We start from the raw sequence: 22,640 nt of genomic DNA, 5'->3' as shown, positions 1-22,640 counted from the left end.
CATGTGGGCCATACACCATCACGTGCCAAAATGGACCCATCATTCCCATGGTCATTTCCCACGACCTATATTCTAATGTCCTGTGGGTGGTTTTACTTCCTTACTGGCTTTCTATGCATCTTTGTCCTGCATTGCATGTAGTAGCAGACAAAAGAATATAGTATATTCTTATATACTATAAGTATATATAGTATAGTTTGTATACTATATAAGTATATATAGTATAGTATAGTTTGGACTCTCCACTGGAAAGATCGATTGTGTCCTTGCTGGGTCAGAAATCCCGTTGTCCGGAGCCGTGAGTCACCAAATTTGGGAGTGCTTGGAACCTCATGGTCTACCTCTCAGCTCCCTGCTTTCCTTAAAATCTTTGTGGGTTTCGCAGACTCATCTTCCCTAAAAGATGGCAATGCCCAAAGGGCCATTGAGAAAGCAGAACAAAGCTTTGGACTTCCAATGAGGTAGCTAGATGTGGCTCTTTGTACAGGGGGCTGGGTGTGGACCAGTCAGAGCCCTGTGTGGCTTTATGAATCTCCCAGGGCGAGGGCAGGCTTAAACTTCCTAGGAAGATGCCTTTCTGTCGGCTAGCTGTGTGGATGGTCTCCTGTTGTTTGTCCTGCTAGAAGGACCTTCTTTGGCTTGGTTCTTCTCAGAGAAGTAAAGAAGTATGGGGGTTTACAGATAGCACCCTTTCCCCCAAGCCTGTTGTCCCTCAGGAGAGGGACCTTCTGTTTGTATTCTAGCTATTGAAACTACTTTCTCCAGTGTTCCTGGGATTGCAGCACTAGGGTAATCAATGTGAGCAGATTCAGGGCGGCTCTTTGCTTTCTGAATCAGAAGTAGTGATGGCAAGTACTTACTGTTTTACTCAGTAATTCAGCTCAGAAATAACCAATTGCTGACATAGGTGTCAGAGGTGAAAGATTTGGGAATTGGGATTTCCAGAACAGTTTCATTCATATCCATCATGTACCAGGAACCTGACCTCTTTCAAGGTCAACGTGCCAGGCCCTGTTCCAAGTGCTTTACATGAATTAACTCAATCTTCACAATGACTCTGTAGGACAGGACCTGTTACTGACATGTCACTCTTTCCAGAGAGAGAGAACTTGAGGCACAGAGATGTAACTGGCCCAAGGTCTCACAGCTGGAGTGCATAGGGCAGAGATTACAACCTAAATGGTCTTCCTCCAAAGCCCACCACCATCTTAACTGCTACACTAATATTTTCAGACTCAGGCTCTGACCCCGTTAGTAGGTCAAGAAATCAGTGACAGGCATGTTTCGTTAAAATGAAAGAGAAGAGAAATATATCAGAGTGTATCACATGTAGGAAGAATTGTTTCATGAAATTATTGTTCCAGGCAAATTACATAAAAATTCTTCGTGTCCAGGTATGTTTTATAAATTTTTCTGATTCAGAAAGATAATATGGTACAAATGCTGCATATTACATAATGCTCCCTGCAGGGTCCAGGGCAGCCCCAGAAATCAACCATATTAATATTTGTGCAGTGAGGCATGTGAATATTCACACTAACTACAATAAATTGTATAAGTAGCCTTTAAGCAGTTCAATTCAGGGTTTGTCTCCCAGTGAATTCTGCTGCCAAACTTATAAAACGTTTTCCAGTTTTCAGAGCTTTGGATATTTCATAATTGCAGATTGCAGACCTAATTATACAAAGTGTCCAGGCTCCCAATACGATACACACTTCTATGGGTTGAGGTTTTAAAAAAAAAAAAAGTTTGGAAAATACTGTACGATGCTGTTTCTGAAATCATTGGCTACTGGGCCTAGTGGGAAGGAACTTAAGTGTGCTATATTACATATATCTGTAAAACCAGAACACTTCCATCTTAACAAGTAGACAAACCAAGGCCAGAACAGAGAGCTTTGGGACTTCTGGAGGCCACCGGCTTCTTGACCCCAGAACGAGCCTCCCAACACACAGCTCAGGCCTCCGGACCACACGCCCTCTCCAGAGTCTTAGAACAACAACCAAACCACACCACGCATCTCGTAGTTTGGATTCTTTTCAAGTTTCTCCGAAAGAGACCCACGTTTTGAGTGGTCACTTCCATGCCTGAGTTCTCCAGAGCCAGGGAAAGCCATGTGGTTTTTTCCCCAGCAGGACACTTAGGCTCAGGTGTTTGGCCGTAGAGTAGGTGGCAGTGGGGTTTCTGCCCAGGTTCCAGTGAAATCTGTAAATTTCCTGAGTTTGTGGTTGAAACTGGTCTCCCTGGACCAGCAGTTTGACATTTTCCCCCTGTGGTGTTATATTCATGTTTCCACATTTAACATGTCGGACTGAATGAACATTGTGGTCTAAGGGTTTAAAAGATTTATAACGGAGTCTTGAAAATTTACTTAAGGAATATGTACTTCCCCAAGCAATAACAAATATTACTACAAATGACCATATTAAATTAAAGTAACTTGGGCATTTCTGATTTGTAGGAAAGTTAAAATTAATCTTATGGCAGTTTCAGTTTCAAAATGAAAACACGACTCTGCCTGACCACAGATTTCCAGGCTGTTAGTCAACAGTGAAAGAACTCTCAGGTGACTCTTTTTTTCCCCCTAAGAAATACTCAGCTTTCTCTGTGTGTGGAAAGGCAATACTCAAAGGAAAATACCCTGAAAAATCAACCATACCTGTAACTGGAAACTCCAAACTTCTGGTAATATTTTTTTCATAAGCTGGTGAGGCTATAGACTGTCATTTTATTCTTTAAACGGCATGTAAATATGTACTCGTGTGTGTGTGTACATTCCACAATTTGAAAAGATTTTTTTAAACACGAGCCACAAGCCCATAAAAGTGTTTACGTAAGTGTATTTCAATGAGATGGATTTTTATAATTTTTAAAAGGAAAAGAAGACTTTCTTATATATTCTTTATCCCTTCCCTGATTGGTTGTGTTAGTAGGCAAGAAGTCTGGTTCAAATGCTCTTTCAACATTAAAATAATAATAATAATAATATTTAACTATAAGGTATTTTGATAAATATTGAATAACTGACTTAGGGAGAGAAAAAAAGCCCTGATTAGTAATATTTGCCAATTTCCGTGTTATAAATACCCACTGCAGACAGCTTCAAGCTGGCACCATGATGTCATTGACCAGAGTTGGGAAAATGTGTATAAACAGCACACCATTATATAACAGGGATAGCGAACAGATAGGATATTAATGTAAATAACCCCCGAAACATAAATAATAGTAAAGTATGATAAAATAATTAAGAATTGATAAGCTTTGCATATTACCTTTTAAAAAACATATTTGTTTAACTACAAATTCACATAATTTAATTTTTAATAGTTGGTATACTTAACACCTGACTCACAAGAGTCCCTGAAAATTTAATGATCAGCTCTCACAAGCCAGTACAAACCCACAGTAGCACACTACTGTAACAGTGGAATGGTTCCCATTGCAATGCAGAAAGAATTCAGGGAGGCAGGCACAACCAGGCTTCTCCACATCACAGTCCCATGAGGCTACAAAGCCAGGGCCCCCCAGGAGTCAAGCAGCCCCACACAGCAAAACTTGGCCAACATGGAGAGAATGAGGCCTCCTGTCTCCCAACCCACCCCACTTCCAACATCTAAACCCCCGAAGGGATTCCCTGTACATTTCTCGAGGCCCTAAGCTCTGGTTTCTTTAAGCCCTTTTGACCTTGAAGACCAGGAGTCTGGAGCAAAAGGAAGAGAGCTCCGAGTTCTTTGACATGCCCATGGCTCCTTGGCAGAATGTGGAGCATTGGAATCAGCCCTGAGGCTGAAATTCTCTCCTGCCATCTCTGCTCTTCCCCAGCAAAGTGACCTTGCACAGGCCACTCGACCTCAGTTCCCAGTTAATGTGAACCATGAGGGGCTTAGACTAGATGGTCTTCTTACCTGGGTTTCTTCCAGCTCTAAAGCCCCCAGGTTGGATCCTGTTACTGAAGGCTTCAAAAAAGATGACCCATCATGTCAAAACCCATCAAGAAAAATTCAGACCACAGGGCAATGTGGCTTCCCAAGACTGACCTTCCTCTCAGCCGTGGGAATACAGGGGGACAATTCTGAAAGGACACTGGAAGAATCCGGGCTGTGGTCCTTCAAGTATGTGTCACAGGGCAGCTGCCTTCGAAGGTGGGAGGTAGATTGACCAGAAAAGCATTCTGGTCAAAGCCAAACTACGAGGGTCCCCCATTCCCGGCTGCACTCATGGCCTTTCTCTGCCTCATCAGGCTCTTTTATAAACTTATCTACCTGAGGGATGCCTTGCCTTTGGGAATCTGCCCATCTTTTGACAAAGAGCTGTATTGGTGGGACATTACTTTAAAATGCTGGTATTTGGGATTTAATAGGTCTCAAAAAATGGTTGGTAAGAGGAAGAGGAACCAGGCAGTATTGCCAGTGAGAAGAAGCTGGTGAATTGTAACCACAGCACCTGAGGCATGTGTGTGTGTGTGTGTGTTTCCCTGGGAATTAATCATGCAGCTGTGTATGTTGGTATGGCAGGGTTGCCCTGATTTACGAGTCAAGCTGCGAGCAAGTTCACAACCGGCAATCCAAGAGAGGAGGAGGGAGGGTACATGGAGAGGAAGGTTGGCAGAAGTGCTTTATGAGTTTCATGTTTAATGCTTTTAACATTATGTCTCGTTCTCACTTCTAGAAAGCACTTAGCAGATATAAGCCAAAAATAGATTGCTGTCCGTAGCTGACCACACACCTGTCGGGGTGAAGGTAGGGGATGTGTGGGCACGTTGTTGTGGTTTTTTATGGGTGTTGTTTTATATCTGAGCTGTAGGAGAGTATTTTACAGTAAAGGACATGAGCTGTTGATACTGTTTCACTGGGGTGGGAGAAGACACAAAGAAGCCTGCCCTTCTGCCCCACGCCTGTCTCCCTCCTCTCCTACCTCCCTCTTTTGACAAGGGTTTCCAACTGGCACTGTTTCCCCCCGCCCCCGGGCTGATTCCCAGTTGGCCAAGCCACAATCTGTTCTGTAGATGAGGCACAATCCTGCAGCTATGAACATTTCCGAGCTATGAACATGCAGTGAGTCCCCAAGAAATTTGGAGTTAGGTGAGGTAGACAGGATGTATAGGTAAAACCAGATTATAAAGGTTTATATAATGGTAACAGCTTCCATGTTGAGCCACTTCTGTATGACAGACACGACTACCTCATTTAATCCTTACAACTGTCCTCTGAGGTCAGCACTATCCTGTCCGTTAGTTGGTGGTTTTCCTCGATCACAAACGTTCAGACTCACAGGATGACTGGAAGCCATGGTGGACTGGGTCTCACCAGAGGAATAGTGGGCAGAGCCACAGCTTGCCAGCGGGCCAACATCTGGCCATGTGCCGAGTCCTCACCGGTACAAGGTAGACAAGATGCCTCACAGGCAAAGGTGGGGGCTTCCCTGGCAGACGAGGCATCAGAGATCCTGTGACACTCCATGGGCACGCTTCCGGCTCCCCGCCTGGGACGTGCCAAGGTACAAGATCACCACACTCTTTGGGAAGCCCAGGCTCTGACTCCCCTGTCCGCTGTGTGTAAATGGTCTCTCACTCTTCGCAGTCCAGGACCAGTCAGGGGTCATTGGGCTCATAGGGAGTGTTGACTATAGGTGTAGCTGACATACCCTCTTAGCAGATTACCTGAGCTTAACCAAAGATCAGATTCTCCAGCAGTAGGAAAAAGATGTCTATTGACCCTTTGCCTGCAGTCATTAGTCCCGTTTTAAGGAGAATAAAGCTGAGATTTTGAGAGGTTTATCAAACTTGCCTCCAGTCACATAGTAACATGAGCAGGGCTGGAGCCCCCGTGTGCCTGGCTCCAAGCCCTGTAGTCTCACTAAGGTGCAAGATACACGTTTTGTGTTCTACTCCATAGGGTATCTGCTTTTTTTCTTTTTTTTTCTTTCTTTCTTTTTTTTTTTTTTTTTTTACTGTTTAAAAAACTGATGTTGGGGGATGCCTGGCTGGCTCAGTCAGTAGAGCATGCAACTCCCTTGCTTTAAAAACACAACAAAAGGGGCGCCTGGGTGGCTCAGTGGGTTAAGCCGCTGCCTTCGGCTCAGGTCATGATCTCAGGGTCCTGGGATCAAGTCCCGAGTCGGGCTCTCTGCTCAGCAGGGAGCCTGCTTCCTCCTCTCTCTCTCTGCCTGCCTCTCTGCCTACTTGTGATCTCTCTCTGTCAAATAAATAAAATCTTTTAAAAAAAATAAATAAATAAAAAATAAAAACACAACAAAACAAAAAACTGACTTGAATTACCTACGTTGAGAACCATTGGTCTTTCTTTCTTTCTTTTTTTTTTTTTTAAAGATTTTATTTATTTATTTGAGAGAGAATAAGTGAGAGAGAACATGAGAGAGGAGAAGGTCAGAGGGAGAAGCAGACTCCCCAAGGAGCTGGGAGCCCGATGCGGGACTCGATCCTGGAAGTCCAGGATCATGACCTGAGCCAAAGGCAGCTGCTCAACCAACTGAACCACCCAGGTGCCCCCATTGGTCTTTCTTGAAGAGGCACTATGTCTATCCTGTGTTTTTGCCCACTCCCCACATATCATGTACCGCAATTGGAGAAGATTGGCACTGTGCTAGTTAGTAATTCTACTTGGAATAATAGAAGAAAGCACTAGTTCTTTGCTTTTCTCTGAGAGTCCATATTTTGAGTAGAATTTTGGGGGGTATGGGGGTGATGGTGGAAAGCAGTTTTCAGAAGAGTAGAGCCAACTTTGCACCTGAAAATAAATAAGTACCTAGCTACCAGGTGCACACAATTCTGTTTTGCGGCATTGTTCCTTTCTTTTTAAACCTTCTCCATCTTCTAACACAAAACCTAAGAACTCAAGGCAAAGCATGTAACTTGATTATCATTCAGCCCTTCATAAAAATCTGGATTATTATATATATAGATTATATTGCAGACACCATTCAAGAAATGTGCCATCCATGTTCCAAGTATAAAAGCAGACATTTTAAGACACTAACAATACTGTAATATTGTTTCATTGGGCATTTGGTTGGCTGTTTTTTTTTTTTTTTAACCAGGCAATGAAACTATCTGTTGACTTTTAAAAATTCCTAGCATAATGAAGACAAATACTAAGAAATTTTTTAGAGAGAATGTGAAATGTACTGGGTCATTATGACCCTGTTTAAGGAGAATGGAATTAATTAATGATTAATTGTATTAAAATGGAACATAATGATGGGGGTGTTGGGTACAGGGAGAATGATGGCCATGGCTCAGAGGACAAGGCAGTAGGCATGGGTGCCTATTTCATTCCCTAAATGCTTTCATGCCCTCTGTTCACTAGGCTTTCTGCCGGTTTCCAAAAATGCAGCTGACAAAGCCTGCCTATCAATAATACCAAAAAAACAAAAGAAAAAAAAAAGTTTGCTGGCAGCTTGGCTAGCTCCGTTGGTAGAACATGTGACTCTTGATCTCAGGGTCGTGAGTTCAAGCCCCATGTTGGACTCAGAGCCTACTTTAAGAAACATTGTATGATGTCTGAAAAAAAGTTTGTTCTTTAGGTGAGAGCATAGATTGCTTTGAATCTTGTATTACATGAATTTATGAACTGTTATGCAGTGAGAAAAGAACAGTTTGAATGTTACTAACATAAGAGAAGTGTGGAAGGGATAACTTTGAAGTGTCCAAAGTGAAATGACCAGGAAAAGTTGCCTTTCTCTTTATGGGTAATAAAATCCCAACATAAACCGGTCTCTAGCAGTCATCTTCCTCCTTGTACTGCTCTCTGCCCTTCTTGAATCTGCTTGGGCAGATTTCTTCATTCTGTCAGTGTTTACTGAGATGGACTTGGCAGTGTCCTAGCCGCAATTCTGGGGATTTGTGTCCTTTTCTTTCAGCTAATGGGTAGGGAGACAAGACCTTCAGTCGGCCAGGAAAATTTTTAAAAACTAGATAACAAGGGGCGCCTGGGTGGCTCAGTGGGTTAAAGCCTCTGCCTTCGGCTCAGGTCATGATCCCAGGGTCCTGGGATCGAGCCCCGCATCGGGCTCTCTGCTCAGCGGGGAGCCGGCTTCCTCCTCTCTCTCTCTCTGCCTGCCTCTCTGCCTACTTGTGGTCTGCCTGTCAAATAAATAAATAAATAATCTTAAAAAAAAAAACAGATAACAAGATGAGGATCTGGAGTAATACAAAAAGGATCCGTTTTCAGGAGGCCGCATATGTTAAGTGGCAGTGAAGCAGTGGGGACAATAAATCCTACCCACCCGCAGATGAAGGAGGCCCTTTCCACCTGGGAGTGCTGGGAAATTCTGAGAATGGGTGGGCTTTCTATGAGTTGAAAGATGAGAGGAGCTTCCAAGAGAGAGGACGTCTTCTAACCAAAGGCACTGCCGCTGGTGTAGACATAGTGCATGTGTACAAGTTTCCCACAAGGAGGGTTTGCCTCTGGAAGTAATAGGGCCTTCCCGTGAGGAACAGGAAGACATGTTCCAAGTATAAAAGCAGACATTTTAAGACACTGTAACAATACTGTAATATTGTTTCATTGGGCATTTGGTGGGATACTTTCATCCCGTAGGAAAAAGGAATCTGTTACAAGTTTTTGAGATCGTGAACAATCCCCTTTCCCAAGGAGGGGCATCTGTCAAATTCGGGGAAACTGCCATCATTCCTCGTGCTCTAGTGATGGGCCCAGTTACTCACCTTCCATTGTTCCTTCAGATTCATGACAGATGCTGCCCGCCGAGAGCAGGAGTCCCTAAAGAAGAAGATTCAGCCGAAGCTCTCGTTGACCTTGTCCAGCTCCGTGTCTCGAGGGAATGTGTCCACTCCGCCACGCCACAGCAGTGGAAGCCTTACTCCTCCTGTGACCCCACCCATCACCCCCTCCTCTTCATTCCGCAGCAGCACTCCCACGGGTGAGTGGCCTGGCCCTACCACCTGGGGTGGGGCAGGAGGGGATAGTTGTTGGGGAACAGCGTGCATGGGAGTGCGACGTATGATACACTGGGGGAAGTAGGGGGCCGGGGACCAACAATGATTCTGACCCACTGCCTCTCTGACTCTTCATTGATCTCTCTGAGTTTGTTGATTTAGCCCTCTATCACTGATAAATTATTGTGTATAGAGTATGTGATAATGGTTTTATAGGTATTTTTTTTGAGACTGCCATGTGTGAAGCCTGAAGTGGATTTGCTTCAGTCAGGTGAAAGAGTAGATGAAACAAGATTGCCATGTGGTGATTATTGTTGGTGCTTGGTGACGAGTACACAGGGGTTCATTAGACCATTCTCCCTATTTTGCTTATTTTAAGCATTTTCCACAATAAATGTTAAAAAAAAAAAAATTATAACTGCCTTCTATGTGCCAGGTACTGAGCTACCATAGTGAGCCAAAGGAGACCTCATTCCTGTCCTGAAGGAGGTTAGGCCCCGTGGAAGGCATTGGCATTCCAGGGGGCCAACAAGCACACCTTTGTCTTCCCCTCCCAGATGTAGAAGCAACTGGAAAATTAAACAGCAGCCAGAGGAAAGATCAAAATCAACTTTATTAGTGACTAAAGCCAAACTGCAGAATGGAACTTGGATCCATAGCCACTGGGCTTCTCTTAGTATGTCTTTTCCTGAATTCAACTTATTTCCCAAACCCCCCTTTTACATGGAGGCCAAGTAGACCTGGGTGCCCCCCGGGCTCTGAGATGAGCACACACAGCCCCTTCTCCCCAAATCAGAGAGCCACTAAATTGTGGCTCCCACTCCATGGGCAGGAATGAGTAAGGACAGTCCAAGGAGGCTGGAAAGATCCCTCCTCTTCTTTTTCCCATCTGAGAAGTAGGGAATCTATTTCCCTGCTCCACAGTCAGAGTTTAGACCAGGCATTAAGTAAATAGAACCTTGTAACCGTGACAAGTACTGCATGAAACTCGGTGATACAAGAGCATCCTGACAGAAATTCAGGAAAGGCTTTCCCTGAAAGATAAGTAGGACTCGAGTAGGTAAAGAGGGAAAGGAGGAACATCTCACCAGGGAACGTTTTGCAGAAGCTCTGTGAGGAGGAGGCAGGCTGACCTGCATGAGGTGAGACCAGGGCATTCGGCAGGAATCAAGACACTGTGTTGATCCTGAGAGCAAAGAGAGGCCCCCTAAAATCACACCATCATCTCTGTTGCATCAGCCCCTTGACTATGGCTAAGAAAGTTGATTTTCTCTGACAGTTTGCAGATCTCTCTTTCAGCCTTCTCCTGTCAAGGGAGGTAGATAGGTTGACTATAGTAGTATTTCTCAAATTGTGCTTCAGAATATCTACTTCATAAAATAGTAGTTGGAGAGAAAGAGATTTCCTAATCAGATGGGGGAAGTGATGGGTCAGACTAAAGTACACTGATTTCTTTAATGCATGGCTTTAATGTACATTGTTATTCTCCAAGGGGAGGATTTAGTAAGTTTCCCAAACTTAGTTGACTGTGAGACTTAGTTAGACTTAAGTTGACTTAGTTGATTATGAGACCCCCTTCCTAAGGGCAGTTTGGGGGACTATGGCTGATAGACACCTTGTGTTTGGTCATGATTAGGCATTTTGAAGATAAGACAGGCATGGGAGACAGACCAATCAGAGTGCCTATCCGTACTTCTCCCTTTACAAGTCACTAATACTACCCATTATACAGGTTCTTGTGTGAGTTAAATGTGAGAGCATGTGTATACACCAAGCATTCAATAAATGTTCATCCCATGGTCTCGAATTATCAACTAGTAGCTTCAGGAACAGAATCAGCATCACACTCCCATAGAGGTTGAATTGGCTTATTTGTGTCGAGCATTTGTCTGATCCTTTAGACGGCCACCATATTTCCCTTCTCTTTTATTCTGTGAAGATTTACTTTTCCAGAATCTTTGTGTAATATTTGCTATGCGAATCTAAGGAATGCTGTGAGGACGTAGTGTAACTCTGCAATCCCTTTTCTGGGCATTTCTATGAATATTTATTCATCTGTAATATGAATTATGGGGGTGGTTTTATGCTGGAGAGTGTTTTATACCTGACTTAATGTGGACTGACTCGTGGCCAATGCCAGATAACCGTGACTGCACCAATTAGTAGCGGGTGCCATAGAGCCCCATGAAAATAGACAGTTTAAAAGTGAGAGTTTATTATTTTTCATGTAAGAATGTTTGGAAGAAATGGAATCATTTCCTTTCCTTCAGACATAAAGAAACCTTTCTGACACCTTGCCTATTTTAACAATTTCCCACTGAGAGAATTAATTTATGTTGTGGTAAAGATGTATCATTTTCAGTCTGTCAGGATCATTGGTAACTTATTTGCTGCTTGAAGAACGTTCCATGTAAACATCAAAAATTAGGGGAAATGGTTGTTTAAACCTCTACCCTCTGCAATTTTGATTGTGTACATTTTTCAATGTTTGAAATGTTATTTTACCTGTAGTTAGAGAGATCAGCTTATTTTGCCTGACTAATGTGGTTTCGCTCACTTTCTTTGCCAAGTTGTAAATAATATTCCAAGTTTCTACCTCCTAAATTCACTCTTCCAAGTTCCACATTGAAGGTATATTCCAGGTCCAGAAGTAATAGTCCTCTTGTAGAAAGTTTCATTTATAAAATAGTTTTTTAAAATATACTGTCTTGACTAAATTAGAGCTCAGCTTCATCCTGGAGTTTCAAGTATTTCTCGGGTATTCTTGGACCTAATATGTATTTTGCAATTTCTAACTCCTAGGAGAATCTTTTTTCCTCATCTTTTTCATTTTCCATTCTAAGTTTTATTTTTTGAATATATATATATACACATACACACACACACACACACACACACATATATATCTAGGTATATGTATATATAAAAGAAAGTATTCACTTAAGGAAAGTTAGAATGGTTTAAATCATGAGTTAGCAAACCTTTTCCTTAAAGGACCAAATAATAACTATTTCGTGCTTTCTAGGGCCTGTGGTCTCTGTTCCGGTGACTCAATCCTGCCGTGGAGCAGGACAGCGGGCATAGAGCTCTATAAATGAATGAACTCGGTGTGTTCTTCAAAACTAGAAGTTTTTGTAAAACTCACAGGCCATAGTTTGCCAACCCCTGGTTTAAATCATAAAGATGTGTAATTTAAAGATCAACTTCATTAGGTTCCCTGCAAATAAAGTGTCAAAAGAATTCATACCCATCTCCTTAGAAATAATAACATCTAGAGTGTAATCACTAAGGGGGAACGTCGACTAACATTTGTAGAGCGTTTATTATACGCTTTACTGTGTACTTGATGTATGGTGTTTTTAATCCCAACTCAACCAGCTCAACTGAGACGACATTATTATTCCCATATACAGATTAAAGAAACAGGGACTCCTGGGTGGCTCGGTGGGTTAACCCTCTGCCTTTAGCTCAGGTCATGATCTCAGGGTCCTGGGATCAAGCCCTGCATCAGGCTCTCTGCTCAGCGGGGAGCCTGCTTCCCTTCCTCTCTCTCTCTGCCTGCCACTCTGCCAACTTGATCCCTGTCTGTCAGATAAATAAATAAAATCTTTTTAAAAAAATAAAGAAACAGAAGGTTTCTTTAAGAAGGTTAACTTCAGGGCGCCTGGGTGGCTCAGTGGGTTAAGCCACTGCCTTCGGCTCGGGTCATGATCTCAGGGTCCTGGGATCGAGTCCCATGTCGGGCTCTCTGCTCAGCAGGGAGTCTGCTTCCTCCTCTCTCTCTCTCTCTCTGCCTGCCTCTCTGCTTACTTGTGATCTCTCTCTGTCAAATAAATAAAATCTTAAAAAAAAAAAAATTTAAAAAAAAAAATGAAGGTTAACTTCACAAAGCCCCACCTCTGTCTATTCAAAAAAAACATGGTCTTTCCAAAGCACTTGCACTTGCCACAAGAAGACCTTTTAGAAAACTTGGACTAGACCTTCAGCCATCTCGCTGCTTCAGTTACCAACTTGACAACTCCAAACCCAGAATACAACAGAATGTTAAGATAACTGGAACTGTGGTTCCCTTTCATTCACGGAACTCCCGCTTTACCACTCTACTGTTCAAATAGCAGATCACTTTAGTTTAGCTGGGCTTTTCTTTAAGGATGAGCTGAAGCTGATTGCAGAGAGCCGGTTGTTAAATAAATATTCAGGTTTGCAAACCAGGTGTTAGAAGGTTTGTCTTGAAATCAGCCGTGGCAGGAGTATTTCCATCAGTCAAATTGCTACCCATTGGTAGTCAGATGCCACCCATCGGCCCCCCACCCTTACCCACCCGCCTCCTCTTTACTGTTATGCCAACAGTTTATCCTATCAGGAGTTCTCAGATTAATCTTACTTTGTCATTCAAGGGATCATGGTCCTAATTATGTCTCTGAGTAAACCTAAAGCAAGCCTCAGTCACCAGGAAATAATGGCCATTTCAAACAATGGATTGCTTTGCGGTTATTCACTGAAATGTTTAGGGGCCCATGTAGTGACACGGAAAGGTTTTCACATTGGTGGGTTGTAAAACCACATGTGCAGCATGATCCCAATTGTATTTTTTACTCTAAAAAAGTTAATTGTGGTTCCCTTAATATGATGGGAAAATTGGTGTGATTTTCTCCTTTTCTCTTTTTTCCCATTCAGTAAGGTGAGTCTGCTTTATTTTATAACTACAATTGTTTAGTGTATATGATGGGAAGATTGAGACAGGACTACTGATGGCCCCCCACCCTCCAAGAAAGAGTTTAATGAATTCATCTTCTTCAACTTAATTTAATTATCTCTTCCTGGAGGAGGGAGGTCATCCTGTAGGAAAGGTCTGGGGTTAGCTCTGGCTAATTGTATTGCTTATAGTGCCTGTGGATTAGTCAAAGAAGTAACTTCTCCCCCCGACTCCCCTCCCACCTCATATTTGCCACTGAATCTCTTAAAACAGTGACTCGCCATCAAAATCATCTGGAAGATTCTTTTTTTTTTTTTTAATTTCACGTAAACTATGCCACACATGGGGCTCAAATGACCTCAAGATCAAGAGTCATATTTTTTACCCTCTGACCCACCCAGGCACCTCCCCACCTGCACCGCTCCCCCAAACCTGGAGGATATTTAAGCCACTTTTCACTTGGGCTCCAACTCTGATCATTTGGTAGGTGAGGCTTGGGCACTGGGTGTTTTTAAAAGCGCTCTCAAACTAGATCATTCTAACCCATAGCCCAAGTTGGGAAAGCGCTCTTTTAAAAATGTGATCAGTCTAGTCGTCATAGCCGTGTGTTTTCTTGCTTGGGTTAACATATTTCCACCTTGCCTGGAGAAAGGTTACTGTAGTCGACTTGCTAGGACTCCAGAGATGGGTCCAATGGGACTGAACAGATGCTCGCTTATGTCTTAATGGAGAAGCTATGGAAAGAGTTGGCTGGATTTCTGGTTATAATGGCATTGCATAGTCTCTCCTGGAAAATATTTGTATATATATTTTGGCCCACTCGGTGGGGATGGGGGGCATTAAAATATTAAACCAGAGAAAGGCACCCAAGGAAATTAAACCAGTTTTTTTTGTTTTCTTGTTTAGGCTCCCTGTAATGAGTGTGAAGTCACAGATAATATCTATGAATGCATAATTTGAGTTTTTATGTTGTGTTATTTCCCTTCATATTTCTGTGTCTCCTGCTGTTTGGCCTTACAGTAGACCCTTATCACTCCTTTATGGCTTTTGCAATAAGTTGCTCAGATTATAAGATTTCAAAATTTCCAGGAGTTACTGGTCCGCAGCAGGTCTTTTTAAAAAGTATTAATTTTTCCCTCAGGATGCAAATTACTGTGCAGTATAGACTTACAAAATTGATAAAATTTTACTTGACATTTAGAAACTGTTTAAATGGGGTTGAGATGGACTCTCCCCAGCCCTGCCGTGCCCTTATTTTTAGAAGGCAAGATAAACTTCCGTAGGCTTAATAGAAGCAGAAAATCTCAGAGATAACCAAGGTGAAGTCTAAACTAACCTATCACCCACCCCAGGAGGAGGAGGAAATAGAAGGCAAAACCTTAAGGAGAGAAATCCTATTCTGTTTTATGGTGGAAAACGAGAAAGAAAAGCCAAATATTTCAGCAAGACTGAATTCTGTGACCTACTTATGAATGCCTGAAGCCATTGTTTGGTCGTTGGCACAGGTCCTGCCCTAAAGAGCTGACCATCTAGGCCACACCAAAGAAACATTCCCCCAAATCTTCCTGTTAGGAAAGCGGCCTAGATTCCCATTTGCCTTTTCACATAAAGTGCTGTCTTGTGCCGGAGAATGACAAGATGTTGCCATTCCGTCTGGCCTGCGTTCTGTTCAGGATCAGGAACACACCCTTTCCTGGCCCATGGGTTTTTTTGCTTGTTTGTTTACATACTAATTTGGTCTAATCATTGTTCTTCCATCATCTTTTTTGATTGACTCGTAAAACCGTTATCCTGCTTCCTGAGGGTCAGGCTCCCATCTTGGGGCCAGTTCTGCTTCCTTCCCCACCATTGCTTGTGGCAACTTGTTTTTCATCTCCTCTTGCCTCTCAAAGTGTTGGTAGAGTAAGGATGGCAAGAACAAAATAGTATTTCGATTACTTTTCCATAACTACACAACTTATAAGACATCTAGATTTCTAAACAAAACTCTTTCTTGGCTGGAAGAAAACAGTCAACTTGGTGATCTGTAATAATAATAGATTAGATCTTTGTAGCGCTTTATAGTGCAGGAAAGCATTCACATTCACCATTATCAATCCCACTTTAAAGACAAAAGAAACTAAGTCTCATTTACATGACACCTTGCCCAAGTTCAAGTGGTTCCCAGATGGCATGGCTGCTGTTTTCCGCAGCACCAGGACTCGGCATCTTATCATCTGACATAATTTACTAAGTATCTCCTTTGTTAGAGGTGCTGTGCCAGGTCTTGTGGGTACAGAAAAGTGTAAGGCCTAGCGCTTATGGAGTAGAACTTACATCTTTTAGTTATAGACTTGTAGGACAGACATGTAATGAACATGACATAAGCACAGATGGCCTAAATTATCAGCATGGGTGATTAGTAAGACGAGAGAGATACAAACAGCGCCATTCCCTCTGTGCCATTTTAGCACAGTTACAAGCTGTATATGCACACTCATAAAATGTCTTAGATTCTATAAGGCAAATGTAAATTCCAGAGGAGCTGGAATGAGATGAGATCAGTGGGAAAGTGACCTGGGGCAGACAGTTTTCTACTCCATGATCATTACCGAATGTCAGCTTAGGGAATTTTAGTGATCAGACCTTGGGTATGTTAACAAAAGGTGTTAGTGAATCTGGGTTTTTCTGGATCACCTTTCAAAACTCTGGGAATGTAGAAGTAAAGGGAAGAGAACCTTAAGCATCAGAGGGATCTGAATTCAAATCTCGGTTCTCCTGCTGGAGAGAGTGTTGGCCTTAAGTTTTTCCAAGTCTCCATTTCCGTATCTGTACGTGGGAGGCAATCCTACCTCACTGTGAAGATGAATGAACTAGAAAGCAGGATGGCAGGATCTCCTTGTGTTAACACTGTCTCTCCTGAAACCATCAGCTCAGAAAGGAGCTTGGCTTTGGAGGGGCCTGACCCTGCAGAAGAACATACAGGGGTAGAGAAGCCCCATATGTTCCGGAACTGTCGGCTGGCAGTGGTGGGAAGCACTGATGCAGGCAATCTAGTTAGGGCTTCTTGAAGTCTCTGGAATAGCACATTCCAAACTAAGAAAACACTTTCTGCTCTTAACTGAGTCCTTTCGGGCAGACAGTATCTCACCAGCCCCAGCCAGGGTGCTCGTGCATGTTTATTTTTGGTCTGCGCTAACCTCAGAAAAAGCTGCTTCCAGGAATGTGCATTACAGGTGGTACTTGCTAATGACCTGCTCTGGGCAGAGGCCCATTTTCTGAAGGAAGGGGGGGTGTCCTATCTGAAAACAAAAATGACAGTCTACATTATTAATATGGGGACATTTATGATAACTGCTTTATGACCAGGGATGGTAGAAGTAAAGAGTTAGCTGGTTCACGGATTTTAGATCTTGTTTTGTTATTTTGGTTAATGTAATGAGAATAGCCCTTTTAATTGTGGAAATTCAAAGCACGATGAAAATGGGATATTGAATGTTTCCAACAATGCACACTCTCCTTATGAGCTCTGTCCCCTCTCTTCTTAAAGGAAATGGCCACACAGGCCCAGCCACCACTGCAGTCGGAGGTGGGGGCGCCCCTTGGCCCCACCCACTTTGAGCGGCTTTTCATTTTCAGGGCCTTCATGATGTGGCAGAACTAAACATTGCACTAATAAGATATATCTAGGTCATAGGGCTACGTCATCTCAAGGTCTTTAGGACCAGGTGAATTTTGACTACAGCATCTTAGAAATTCCCTGCTCTCCTTTCTCTGAAGGGCAGAGAACATCCTCAGAGCTGCCCTGAAGAGGGGAGAGAGCATCAGAGGTCACTGTTCCTCCACCCAGTTGAGGGGAATGAGATGCTCTCAGATTACATAGCTTCTTTGGGGCTCCAAAGCCAAAGTGCAGTTGGCCTGGCAATTCGACTCCAGGAACTTACCCAAGGGAAGTGAAACCAAGTCCACAAAAGACAAGTGCAAGGATGCACAGAGCAGCTCTAGTCACAAAAAACCCAGAAGGTTAATTCACTTGTAGGTAAGTGGATAAACAAATCGAGATCTGTCCATACAGTGGCCTGCAGAGTTGGCGATAAAAAGGAACAGAGTAATGTTACACCGAACAAACATAGATGAATCTTAAAGAAAAAACTACACTGAGTGAGAGGAGGCAGAGTATGCAAGAAAGTCAGCCACAGGCAAACCGGTTTGTGGAGACAGACCTCAGAACAGCGGTTGACTCAGGGAGCATGGAGATAGGGGTGTGTGTACAAGAGAACTTTCTGGTATGATATTTTCCATATCTTGACTGAGATGTTGGTTACCCAAACGGATCCATTTGTTAGACTTCTCAGTTAAACACTTGAGGTCTGTGCATTGCGCTCTGGACGTGCTTGCTTATTATGTTAAAAAAGAATCAGTGGCTCCGGGCAGAAATGGGGACTGGGAGCCCAGTTTCCACCCACGCTTGAGGGAGCAAATAGCATTTCCTCTGCTGTAAACAATTCATTTAAGAACAAAGGAGGTAAATACATGCAGTGGGTCCTTGAGGTACTAAAATCTCTGGAATTTCCTCTCCCTTGAAGACAGACAGTAAGTGGAATCCCAAGTCCTCAGCTTTCTTAGGAACACTGAGGAATCAATAGCATGGTCAAATGAAACAGTGCCCATGCATACCAAGGGAAGAAATAAAGCGGGGAGAAAAGAAGAAAGAAGGGGAGACCAAGCAGAACTAGTTGTCAGACGCTTGGTCTTAGGTCACAGTTAGAATTGGTTAAGGACTAAAAGGATTCCTGATAGAAAATTCTAGCATCTGGATCTTCCATTGCCAAAACATTTTGCTTCCCGTGAGATAAAAAGTGGTTCATTATGTTGAGAATTTTTCAGGGAAGAAAATTAAAGTGGCTTAGTTTTATCCTCTGAAACTCTTAAAAAAAAAAAAGAAAAAGTTTCTATCCTGAGCAGCCCTCAAAAGCGGCTTATCTTCTGATGTCATATTTGCAGTGACAGAGCTGTCTATGGTTTACCTTCCAATGAAAATATTCTTGAGGCCTACCATTTTAGCAATACCTTGCTTAACTGTGGACATTTAACATAGTTTTAAACCAGAATTTCTTCTCTACTCTTAACTGTGTTGTTTAATTGAACTCAAGAAAAATAGTATGTCCGCTATTAAGAATTCCCACAGGAAATCTAAAAAGTCTTGACAGTCCTCTTTCACCTCTTGCAGGAAACACTTCGTAGCAAGGCTTTGGTTCTCCATAGGAGTTGCTTTCTCTTTGTCCCAGCAGGGATCTCTGCACCTGCCAAAAAAATATCAGGAGAGATCACAAGATAAAGTTATTTCAAAGGGCACACATGAAGACTGTGCTGTGCTCCCCTACCCACCCCCCCCAAAAAAGTGCAGTCTCTTTAAGCCAAGGTCCAGAGCTCACTCGTATGCCAGCACCCATCAGTGCACACTTCTCAGTAATTTCCCTTGGAAAGCAAGTTCCAGAGCCGAAATCAGAGTGCTAAAGAGAGCAATGGATTGTAAGCCTGGAAAACGGTGCCGATTCCGCTGGAAACATGAATAAACAAACGCGCGGCGCTCCCGGACACCTCTGCCGCGAAGGCGATGGGGATTTAACACCTGATGAATTTTCAGCCCGGCCAAATGGCTGTGTATCCAAAGAAGGCTTTTTTTTTTCCCTCCCACCTAAAATACAGCATATTAAAATCAGAGAAGCCCTTTCATCTTCACGGGTGTCACGGCAGCAAACTTATTTTAATGTCTTTTCCATGTGGGTCTAGTTTTCAAAATAAAATGATCCCCAGGCACGACCAGCTGCACAGTGTTAAAGAATCTGCAGAAAAATGGGAAAGCAGTCAGCTAATTTGTGCCTGCGAGAAAGTCAAGGTACAGAATCTCCTTGCTCCTGTCCCAGGGCTTTGTGCAGACTTCTTGGAGATGCACTAAAAAGAAAGTGGGATTTGACAGGAAGGGAGAAAGTTCCGCTACCTTTAGTACCCAAAGTTACCAGACCCAATCTGGTGCTAGGGACACACAAGTTTCTAGCAGCTTGCCACCAAGTTTATGTCGCTCCTCCTTGGAAACCTGTGTCGCTTTATATCCATCAGACCAAAAATGAGTTGGCTTGATCTTAACCAGATCGAAGATGGCTTTCATACTCCTCTGGGCTCAATAAGTTGTTTGTTTCTTTAAACCTAGCCAATTCAGGCTCTCTTTGGCATGGAAACACACATCAAAAATCATCCCCGAGAAACTGAAGTTGGTTGGGGGACAGCTGTGTAGGAATTTGAGATTTAACTCTGCCATGATGTGCTATATTTTCTACGTAGGCACCCAGTTATTACTTTTTTCCCCCTAAAGACAAAAAAGGCAGCCAAGGTGTTCCAGATGATTATAGCCCCGAGAACAAGTCATTCATTCAGAGAAACCAGTTTCCTTTCGTCCAATAATTTTGAATAAACTAAAGTAGCTAGAGAGTGCCTACCATTGTCAGCCAACTAAGATGTCTCTTTCCAGCCTTGGTCGGGGGGATTTTTAGTTTTAAAATGGATACAGTTTTCAAAATTGCCCTAATAACAAGAAATACCAAATAACAAGAAAAACATGTATAAAGCAGATTTCTCTTGTAGCAAATAGTTAAAAAAAAAAGTGTTTCTGTGTGAGATTTCTCAAGCTTTTTATAGGCTATGTAACTGCACGGTAAAAATTCTAGTCACAGTGTTTGACAAGAAAACAATTGCATACAATCTTAAATTCAGGGGTGGAAAGGACCTCAACATGCTTTTTCCATTGGATGCTGTGTTCCCATTTCTGTCCACCAGGCAGAACCATGCCGCATTATTTCAGCTGAACTCCTGTAAACTCATAAATACGAGGGCCAGTGCCAGGCACTCCATTCTGGGTGATGTTTTTGGAACACAATCATGATCCTATATCTTGAACATGCCCCCGTACCATCCCCTTAGGTGACTGCTCTGTAAAATTCCATAAAATTCTAAACCGTAATCATGTTGAAAGTCTCATCCCATGGGTGGGGGGGAAGTCTCCCTAAAATTCAACTCAATAAAGTTAATTTTGGCGGAGCATTCAGATGCTATGAACAGAATTTCACTGCCATTAAAAGGAAATAGTCTTTGAAAAAAATTGTTTAATTAAATCCACTTGGTTTTAGTAATATATGTGTGTGTGATTTAGAATATGCTAGGCTGTACCTAAAGGAAATTATTTTCTTAAGACTAACAAAACTTGACAAATCATTAACTTTTAAAAGCATAAAATTAAAACGTTGCAGCTCAGTTGCGAGTGACCTGCCAGAGGGGCCTGGCCTGGAGTTGGTTGTGACAGACCAGGTGGGTCCCTACTACCACCTGTGGACAACGCACCACAGTCTGGAGGGTTGGTTGTTTTTTTGGAGTTCCCCCACCCCCAGAAATGAATAAGCCCTTTTGGAAACCAAACCCGTAAAATTAAAATTATGAAGTAACTGCAAATCTAAAAATTGGGATTTTAAAATTCTCTTCAGAAATAAATGTGAGGTTCTGGGATAGCTACATAAGAAGCTTACATTACAGAAGCATGTGTACACCATTGATCATTAATACATGATACTTGGCAAGTACATGGCAAATTAAAAGGTAGAATCCAGCTAACACACATGTAAATAATCTATAGAGCCATGTTTCCTAAAATGAATCAGTAATAAACTTTCCAGAAAGGATTTCTTTTTTTCCTCCCTGTCTTCGCTTCTCTACAAAGATCTGTTTCCTGGCGTCACCAGAAGAGGAAGGTTTGCCAGGTCTAGAAAGCTCGTCCTTTGTCAGGTGGGAACCATTGAGCTAAAGCTGTCAATGTGGTACAGTGAGGAGCTTTGTCCCTTTAATTCTGTCAAGCAAGGAGGGCAAGCTGGAAGATGAATTATGCTATATATAAACTTGAAAGGAGCTTCATGTTCACGGTAGCAGTGACTCTTAAAAATAGCATCTCACAGCCTCCTAGAATTTCTGTTCACTTTGTCTGTATTTTCTATTATATGATTGTATATTTTGGAAAAGTGGCAGGAGTCAAAAGTGAGTGGATAGTTTCTCAGAACATTTTGCCTCTCTTGTCATGTTCCAGAAGATGGCAATTTATGATTCCTTCGGAGCAATGTCAGGTTCTTGTCTCGAAAGCGTTCTGGGTGGCCTGAATTTATTAGTGTCATAAACCAGATTGTTACCTAGTTGCCCAATTAATAGTTGTCATTGGTTCTTCTCATTGACAGAGGAAGATACGAAACAATCAGGTCTATGTGCTGGTTCCTTACAGTCTTGTGAGGTAGACCGTCTTGCCCTGGGTTCGTGATGCTCACCATCTGGAACTCTGTGTCTTGAAGTTACTTCAGATGACCCTGGCATGGTGTTACTAAGCCTCAGGCCCTGGGCTTCATTCCCATGCGGGGCAATTGACTTGACTGCATCCCAGGACCATGACCTTGATGCTAGCTGAATACCAAACAACAGGTATTATGGTCCCTCAGTCTCTCTGGAGAGAGATGGTGAAGCTCTGGTGAACACATCGGGGCTGATCGGCCTCCTGAAGCATTGCTTTCCTCTGGCTCGGCCAAGATCCCAAGGGGATCGAGGTCTGTGAAAATAAGGTTACGCAGGAAACAGTTAAAAGTGCCTGTCTCTGAAGTACTCCGAATGGCCTCAATCTTGCCGTAACACATTCATCTTCCCAATCTTACTGAGTTTCCTTCCCAGAAACCTGTTTTTCCTCCCAAAGAGGTAGCTAACCAGAGTCCCAGGCTTTCTAGACAGGTGTTTTCTCTTGGCTTGGTCCTGGAGTAGGTGAAAATGATTTCTTCCAAGTTTCGCAGGAGAGCATACAGCCCCCTACCTCTATCTGTCCGTAAAACCTAAGGTCAAAATAGTTGTGAGTTCCTCCGGATTTTAGCACCACAGCTGTAGTATTTTGGGACGCATTTTCCCCATATATGTAGTCTGGACCACCGTATCTTTACACACCCTGTTGCAACGGTCCAAAGATGCAGAGAA

At 42.8% G+C, this 22,640-nt stretch overlaps 1 protein-coding gene across 2 annotated transcripts in view; it reads left to right on the top strand.

Annotated features, from left to right (window-relative positions):
• Positions 1 to 22,640, top strand: part of JAZF1 (JAZF zinc finger 1) — a 316,337-nt gene that overhangs the window by 267,478 nt on the left and 26,219 nt on the right. For both annotated transcript variants that reach the window (XM_045062825.1, XM_004762553.3), the window contains exon 3: positions 8,705 to 8,901. In XM_045062825.1, coding sequence (XP_044918760.1) covers positions 8,705 to 8,901 — 197 coding nt within the window. The remainder of the gene's footprint in view (positions 1 to 8,704; positions 8,902 to 22,640) is intronic.

The sequence above is a fragment of the Mustela putorius genome, unplaced genomic scaffold (genome assembly GCF_011764305.1).
Source record: "Mustela putorius furo isolate JIRA1106 unplaced genomic scaffold, ASM1176430v1.1 tig00003845_pilon_pilon_pilon, whole genome shotgun sequence".
Taxonomy (NCBI): Eukaryota; Metazoa; Chordata; class Mammalia; order Carnivora; family Mustelidae; genus Mustela; species Mustela putorius.
This window is presented reverse-complemented; position numbering and strand designations above follow the sequence as displayed.